This window comes from Coffea eugenioides, chromosome 10 (genome assembly GCF_003713205.1).
Source record: "Coffea eugenioides isolate CCC68of chromosome 10, Ceug_1.0, whole genome shotgun sequence".
NCBI classification, from domain to species: Eukaryota; Viridiplantae; Streptophyta; class Magnoliopsida; order Gentianales; family Rubiaceae; genus Coffea; species Coffea eugenioides.
In genome coordinates this window covers 15,156,371-15,164,898 of record NC_040044.1, presented here as the reverse complement: position 1 = coordinate 15,164,898, position 8,528 = coordinate 15,156,371, and the positions used below count along the sequence as shown (strand labels likewise).

General features: G+C 42.6%; 1 protein-coding gene across 1 annotated transcript; it reads right to left on the bottom strand.

Moving 5' to 3' along the window:
• Positions 1–4,377: 4,377 nt before the first annotated feature.
• Positions 4,378–7,767, bottom strand: LOC113750495. Its single transcript, XM_027294459.1, has 3 exons — positions 7,366–7,767; positions 5,827–7,005; positions 4,378–4,623 (listed from the first exon to the last, which is right to left on the bottom strand). The coding sequence occupies exons 1-3, from the start codon at positions 7,765–7,767 to the stop codon at positions 4,378–4,380; spliced, it is 1,827 nt and encodes a 608-aa protein (XP_027150260.1).
• Positions 7,768–8,528: the final 761 nt, after the last annotated feature.

Here is an 8,528-nt window from a genome sequence, read left to right as displayed (position 1 = left end):
TCTTCTCAAAGCCACCAGTTGCCATTGTTGACTCGGAGGTACATACGCTACACTTGATATATTCCTTTTTTTTTTTTTTTGCTTCTGTTTTCGTGCCGGATACGAAGCATCCCATGTATCTCTTTCTACTGTTCCCGCACGAAGCTTCTTACTTCAGTCAAGGCTTTTGCATGTTTCATCGTTAGATGCTTCGGTCAACAAATAGCTTCGGTCCATTGAGAAGCTTAGGGCCTCATGATTTTACCAAATAAATTCTCAAAATATTATTTGAGAATGAAGATTGGCTCAAAATTATTTTTGAACTATCCCTTGGGGCTGAAATCTCAATTTTCGCACTTTTCTTCTTGTTTTTTTTTTTATATATATATATTTTTTTACTCATCTATTAGGACAATACCAAAAACGATATTTGAGCAAAAACTTCTCTTCCTTTTGCTAGAACTCTGACACTAATTTTTTTTTTTTTTTTGCTTTTGCTCATCTATTAGGACAATACCAAAAATGATATTTGAGCAAAAACTTCCCTTCCTTTTGCTAGAACTCTGACCCTAATTTTTTTTTTGTTTTGTTTTGTTTTTTTTTTTGCCCCCCAAATATTCCTACTATACATGGTTTTGATCTAAACTTTGTCAACTTGCCTCTTTGTAGACAACTCAAGCCGCGCTTGAAGAGGGATTTGAAACAATTCCGGGGATTTGCGAAGAGGCAACCAATTAGGTAATTTAATTACCAAACTTCTTGCACGAACCTCCTGCATCCTCTAATATTTTCTTTTACAAAATTTCAGCAATCATGCAAATTAAGGACTACGCCGCGCCAGTGCCGCATATTTCACTGACGGATGAAAGGGGAGGGCCTCAATCAAAGAGCTTGTCGCTACATGTGTATAAACCAGCTGTTGGGGCGCTCGCCGAATCTTTTATACCCCTTGAAGAAAGCTTTCATCTCGAAAATTGGACTAGCAAGTGGACCAAGGAAGTGGTGGCACCGTCGACTTACTCCACTACATCGAGGGAAGATGAAGTGGTCGTATTAAACTCGTCACTTCACAATGGAGATCCAGAAATAGCCAAATTCACGCTTCCGTTCGTGGGCTTCAATGTTGACAAAGCTACATGGAAAACCCCTTCGTCCTTCTTTGGTGAGGCGTGCTTCACTTCTCATTATTGGGAGTGGGTTGAGGACATGCTTGGAAGGTATAAAGACGTACTCACACGCGCTGGCATATTTGAAGCCGTCTACGCGTCGAGATACTCCTACGACCGCTGTGAAAATATCTTGCGAGCCTTCTTCAAATATTGGTGTCCCTCGACGAACACACTTCATACGCCCGTTGGGGAGTTGTCCATCACACTTTGGGACCTTTATCGACTTGGTGGCCTTTCAATCGACGGCACCTTTTTCGATGAAGTTGTTCCTTCGGCACGGGAGCTCCTCACTCGCGACAAAGAAGGGAAACCACTTCTCCCTGAGAGTTGCAGGCATCTTTTTTCGGCTTACTACCACCTCTGGACGAATGACCAAGGGGTATGGATGAAGGACTGGATTCGCTTCTGGTTCAAAGGAGAGGCTAGGTATAGGGCTCCTCCGAGTAGAGCGAATAGAAGGAAGACCACATCTAAACCAAAAATGACTTACAACCCTTCTGGAAGCGTGGAGCCTTACGACCTTGCCGATACGAATGACTTCAATGTCCCTTTTGACACCCTGGGTATCCCAGGGTCTCTAAGAAAGGAGACCTATATTGCGGCATTCATAGCGTGTTGGATCTGCAAGTTCCTTTTGCCAAGCAAAAAGGTCGACCGTATTCGCCCAAGTGTTTTCAAGGTTGCATGCTTAATGGCTACAGGAAAAAAATTTTGTCTTGCAATTCCCGTCCTTGCGAGCATATATCATGGGTTGAGGGAGATCGTCCACGCCCCTAACCTTGGAGAATGTGAGGTAACTTTTCCAATCCATTACGTCTATGCTTGGATTGGCCAATACTTCGATGTATACTACGAAAATCATCAAGTGAGTAGCCACCACGCGCGCATGACAAGATTTAGTGGTGAGAAGATGGCAATATTTTATGGCCAATTGGAAGCTGAGGAAATCTTCAAAGAAACGAATCCTTTGATGCTTCCTAAATTGTGCTGGACTGAGAATGAAGAAAAGGCGTTGATCGATGCCGGATCCTTATCATCAAGACTCATGAGCTACTTCATTAGTCAACGCTCTTGCCATTTAACTCTACGTAAGGATAATACTTTCATTACTGAAAAATATAATCCTTGCAGGTTCAGCAGTTAATTCGGTTTTTGTCAGGACATCCCCAACAACTTGAAAGAGATCACTCACACTTATACCTTAGGTGAAGCTATTCAACTATGGGATTCCTCAGTTCGCACTCAGACGCGATCTCGGATGACTATACCCATGCACAGGAAGTATCCATTGATCACCAAAGACTATGATGCCTGGTGGTCGACTCGGTCAAATAGTGTCTCTTCAACTCCCTTAAAATTTACCGTTAAGATCCCTCAGCAATCATCGAAGAAGAGCAAGATTACCTCCGCCAACGAGTCAGTGCATCCTAATGGAGTTATAGAGATTGTAACGGGTCTTACCTCATCTACCTTGCGGAAGAACAAAACCATTAGTAGCTCCTTGGAAAATATTGTTACAAGAAATAAGTCTTCCAAGGACTCTCGACAGGCCATCAAAGAGGCGCAACCAGTGATTCCAGCAAAGAAGATGCCGCCCATGGTTTCAAAATCTTTATCAGTGACTCACACAGAAGAAGATGTCGAAATTGAAATGATGGACGATCGTGGTTCTCTCGAGGCTATAGGACAAGAAGGGACTCAAGCTCAGGGTATCGAATCTACCCAGAGAGGAACCCATTCGTTGGCAAGCGGCAGTAGTAGCCAAGACCGTCATTGGAACCGATCGAAGAAGAGGACATCTTCTGATTTGGAGGAAATTTCCTTTTCACCACCGTCGGTTGGAGTGTCGCCACTTAAGGTAATCATATTTTCCTTTTCTTTTTTTTTAAAAAAAAAAGACCCTCAAAACATTTTTTTTTTCAGCCCCCACTTCTTGAATTCCACCAAGAAGATGTTGATACCAATTCACCACTTGAACTTGAGACTGATGCTATAATTTCAAACAAGAAAGGTGACGAAGTCGTTATCAGCATCCCAAAGCAACTTGCCCCCAGTGGAGGCGCTTTGTCAAAGAAGGAGCTGTCTAATTTGCACGAAATCCGGAAAAAACCTAAGGTAGCATTGGTTTCAGAATTTCATGGTCAAAAATTGATCCAGGCGCATCGAAGGAAGTACTTGCAGAGTTTGTTGATGGATTTTCGCGGACAGATTCTTGACACTCCAACTGAACAGATCTCTTCTTTAAAAGAGTGTGCAGAGGAAATCATTGCGGAAATCACAAGAACGGATTCTACCAATGGTCTCCCTTTAAAAGATCACTTGATGGAATTGTTTGCCAAGGCGGAGGCATATGATGTTCTGGCATCCTCATCGTGGGAAAGGATGAGCAAAGAAACACATGCAGAACTCCTTTCCAACGCGACCGTCCAACTCAAGAGAGTTAAGGCAAAGGAAGAAGGACTAACTTGTCACTTGCAAAGTCTTGAAGAAAAGTTGCAGTCCATTGAAGACAGGAAGAAGGTTCTGCAACAGGAACTCATCAGTTTGGAGAAACAAGGCCTGGAAATCAGTTCGACTATCGATCAAAAGTATGAGACCTTCAAGGAGATCCAGGCTGAAATAACCCAAGCGCATGATGAGCTATCTTCCATTGAAAATACTAGCATCATGACTGATAACGCAATGAAGGAACTTGAAGACATGAATTCTGCACTTGAATCATATAAAGTAGCTGTAGTGGAATACAAATTTGATATTTAGACTTTCCACCATGTTCTTCTTTTCCTTGAATTATTTTATCACTCATTTTTTCCATGTAATGAGTTTTCTTTTGAATAATAAAATGCTTTTCATTTCTTATCTCATGTTTTTTTTTAAGAGAAAAGAACTCAAATGGAGCATTTTATTATTTTTTTTTATTTTTTTTTATTTTTTGGAAAGAGAAAATTCTTTTTTCATTTTTTTTTTGTAAGGGACAAGGATTTGATTTGGAGCGGTGTAACTGAACTTAGAGGATGCCCTCCAAGCTGCCTACGTATCCCAACAAGGGAATCAAGTCACATGTAGTTCCTGCCGTTCGCATTTTAACCTCATGCGGGCCAGGAGTATCTATTTGTTTACCACCTTAGACTTGGTGGAGTGTTTCAGCAGTTTAACCACATACTACACTGTTGGTGGTTGCCATCCACAGTTTTAGCTCATGCGGGCCAGGAGCATCGCGCGGTTCCGATTATGCATAGTACCTTTTTAGGTACTTGCCATTGATGGGGCCAACCCTTAATCCATCTTCGGCAACCAACTTGTATGAGCCATTTGTATATACTTCTCGAATGACATATGGACCATCCCACTTAGGAGTAAACTTTCTTTGTCCGCCATGAGTGAGAATGATTGGTCTCCGAACGGCGAGCACTAACTCTCCAATTTGAAAAGAGCGGGGTCGAACGTGCTTATTGAATGCCTTTGAAAGGCGAGCCTGATAACACTCAATCCGTTGCTGAGCTTCCAATCTCTTTTCGTCGAGTGCTTCTAATTCCTCAAGGCGAAGACGAACATTATCTTCTCCACTGAGCCCTTCTTGAATTGCAATTCTTAGCGAAGGTATTTGACACTCAAGTGGAAGAACAGCTTCAACACCGTAAACAAGCGCATATGGGGTTGCTTGTGTGGGAGTTCGAAAAGTGGTTCGGTATGCCCAAAGCGCTTCTCCAATCCGAAGATGCCAATCCCTTTTCGATTTATCCACGATTTTCTTCAACAGATTACATAAGGTCTTGTTGAATGCTTCAGCGAGTCCATTTGCGGCAGCGTAGTACATGGACGAATTGTATTGTTTGAAATGAAACTTTTCGCAAAGTTTGTTCATTGCTACATTGCAAAAAGGTTTACCATTATCGGTGATGATATAACGCGGGACCCCATATCGATAAATGATGTGCGAGCGGATAAAATCTACTACATTCTCCTTTTTGACCTCTCTTAGAGGAACCGCTTCGGCCCACTTTGAGAAATAATCCGTCGCTGCCAAAATAAAAATGTGTCCTCCGGAAGATTTTGGAAGCGGTCCAACTATATCCAAACCCCAAGCATCGAACGGCCAAGAAGCTACAGTTGGATGCAATGGTTCAGGAGGTTGACGGATGAAATTGCCATGGAATTGACAAGCTTGACATCTTCTAGCAAAATCGATACAGTCCTTCACCATTGTTGGCCAGTAGTATCCCATTCTTTTAATGCGAAAGTGTAATTTCGGGCCAGATTGGTGAGCACCACATATCCCAGAGTGAGCCTCCTCCATTGCTTGCATGGCCTCATCTTCTCCAAGACATCGTAGAAACACCCCATCGAATGACTTTCGGTAAAGCGTCCCTTTGTAGTAAATGAAACGTGGTGCTCGACGACGTATATCAACCCTTTTCTTAGGATCTTCTGGTAACTTCCCATGATTAAGGTAATCAATGATGAGGTGACACCAATCCTCCTTTTCGATCTCATGGACAAAAATATGATAAGCATTTTCTTCCTCACCATCATCATCTTCATCAAACATCGGAGGTATGACCCAACTTTGACATATTGAAATCTGATTTCGATGAGAAGGCAGAGTGATCATGGACGCCACCCTTGCCAAAGAGTCAGCTTGTTGGTTGAAATTTCTAGGGATATGTTCTATAGTGACATCGCCCAGATATCCCATGAGTTGCCTTGCATACTTATAATATGGGATCAATTCGGGTTTCTTGACATCATAAACACCAAGAAGTTGATTTACCACCAATTTTGAATCACCGTAGACTCTAAGATGCAACTGTTTCATGTCTACAGCCGTTTCAAGACCGAGAATCAACGCCTGATATTCAGCCACATTGTTGGAACACCGGCGTGTTAAAGTGAAAGAGTATGGCAATATATTTGCTTCAGGAGTATGAAAGATAATTCCTGCACCGGCTCCGTCACGGTGCGCGGCTCCATCGAAATACATCGACCACGGAGATTCGACCATAAACACTTCTTCATCGGGAAGTTCATCAGTCAACTCCCACTCGGCAGGTAGGGGATGATCGGCTAAAAAGTCTGCCAATATTTGTCCTTTGACAGCCTTCGCAGGTACGTAAATAATTTCAAACTGTTGAAACTGGAGGTACCATCTCGCGAGTCGATCAGACAGTACAGGTTTTGCCATGAAGTATTTAATGGGATTAGACTTAGATATGAGTCGAATAGTGTGTGTTTGAAAGTAATGTTTCAACTTCTGAATGACAAATATAAGTGCCAAACACAACTTCTCGATGGGCGAGTAGTTCAACTCATTAGATGTCATCATCCGGCTCAAGTAATACAGTGCATTCTCCTTACCTTCATCGTTTTCTTGAGCAAGTAAGGCCCCAACCGACCGTTCTTGGGCGAAAATATAGAGAATCAATGGTTTTCCTGAGATGGGTGCAGCCAAAACTGGAGGATTCATGAGATACATTTTGATGCTTGTAAAGGCATTCCTACACGATTCATCCCACTCGAAGGGCACCCATTTCTTCATCAGTCGACTGAAGGGTTGGCATCGTCCGGCCAAATTAGAGATAAACCTGCGGATATAAGCCAACTTCCCTTGAAGACTCTTCAATTCATGAATATTTCGCGGTTCAGGCATGTTCACGATGGCATCAATTTTAGATCGATCGACTTCTATTCCTCGCTGATGAACGATAAAACCGAGAAACTTGCCAGAAGTGACTCCGAACGCACACTTCAAAGGATTCATCTTCAGTTGGTATCTCCGAAGGCGTTGGAAAACTTTTCGAAGGTCTTGAATATGATCTTCCCGCTTCTTTGATTTCACCACAAGATCATCGACATAGCACTCCACATTTTTATGGAGCATATCGTCAAAAATTCTTTGCATTGCCCTTTGATATGTTGCTCCAGCATTTTTCAAGCCAAACGGCATTACTTTATAGCAATAAATTCCCTTGGGGGTGCGGAAGGCAGTTAGCTCCTCATCCTCGGGCGCCATGCGTATTTGATTGTAGCCAGACGATCCATCGAGAAAAGATAGTGCTTCATGCCCGGTTGTAGCATCTACCGTCAATTCTGTGATGGGGAGAGGAAAATCATCTTTGGGGCAAGCCTCGTTTAAATCTCGAAAGTCAACACAAACTCGAATTTGCCCATTCTTTTTCCTTACAGGGACGATGCTTGAAATCCATGTTGGATATTTTACTTCTCGTATAAATCCAGCTTCAATCAATCGATTTATCTCATTTTCTATCAGGGGAATCAATTCGGGCCGAAAGCGCCTTTGCGTTTGCTTGACAGGTTTTATTCCCCGCTTGACGGACAAATTATGAACGGCGACCCTTGGATCCAAACTAGGCATTTCTGAGTAATTCCAAGCAAAGACGTCCCTGAACTCGAGCAGCAAATCAACATACTCTTTTTCTTCTTCAGGAGTCATACAAGAGCTTATGTAAATTGGGCGAGGATCGTCGTTTGTGCCAAGGTTAATCTCTTTTAGCTCATCGACCGTATTTTTTACCCCTTGCTCAAGTTCAGGGGGAGCGTCGTCTGCATCTTCTTCTTCTTCTTCGGGATCACTGATCGTAATATGGTGACAGGAAGCCATACTTCCTTGACCCTATTCCTCAAAAATGGTTTCAATTCTTACATTGAATAAGTCTCCATAGTGCATGAAGAAATTGGAGACTCGCTTTCTTGGTCCGTTCTTCTTTATTGGAGTAAGGCTTTCTTCCTTGGCAATCTGGTACTCTTTCTTTTTACTGCCTAATCTTTCATAGACAGGCGGTTTCAAATTTTTCGGCTGCGGGCCAAGTCTGTCAAACACAGAAATACGCTTTGACTTATTTCCCAACCTATCGAACACAGACCTCCTTCGGCTTGTGACCTCCATTTCTTCATTCACATAGTTACAACTCGCTCTTTTGATCATTATACGAACAGGAGAGGGCGGTTGATAACCAAGACCCATCGATGAACTTTCAACATTATAGCCCTTTTCTTTCAACATTTTCTGCGTAGGTGTCAATCCGTGAGTCTTCTCGCCAGTCACTTCAGGAGGGAGTTTGCCCAATGTATTCTTCTCATTTGGGTTATAACCCGCCTTAGCAAGAAGTCTATAGGCGTTTGGATCAAAACCTTCTTGAGTCCGATTAGTTAGTAGCGAGTAATGTTCCACTGCCGGCTCTTCTTTGGGGCGGACAAACCCTTGCAAGCTCACCTTCTCAATTTTGATAGACTCTATCTTGGTGAGCAGAACATTTAATGTGTCATTTCTGATAAAAGAAGACTGACCTTCTTCTCTCTTTGATCTTGGAGTATACCGCAAAATGGGTACTTTGGAATCTTGACTTTCTTCCCTTACCGATT

Excerpts from the sequence above, each read along its gene's own strand:
- LOC113750495 (XM_027294459.1), bottom strand. The coding sequence starts at position 7,767 with ATGGCTTCCTGTCACCATATTACGATCAGTGATCCCGAAGAAGAAGAA. Across the intron at positions 7,006-7,365 it reads AAGCTGGATTTATACGAGAA|TGCTATGTCGATGATCTTGT; the intron begins GTAAAATATCCA and ends AAAAATGTGGAG. Across the intron at positions 4,624-5,826 it reads TCATGGGATATCTGGGCGAT|GCTCGCCTTTCAAAGGCATT; the intron begins GTCACTATAGAA and ends GAGTGTTATCAG.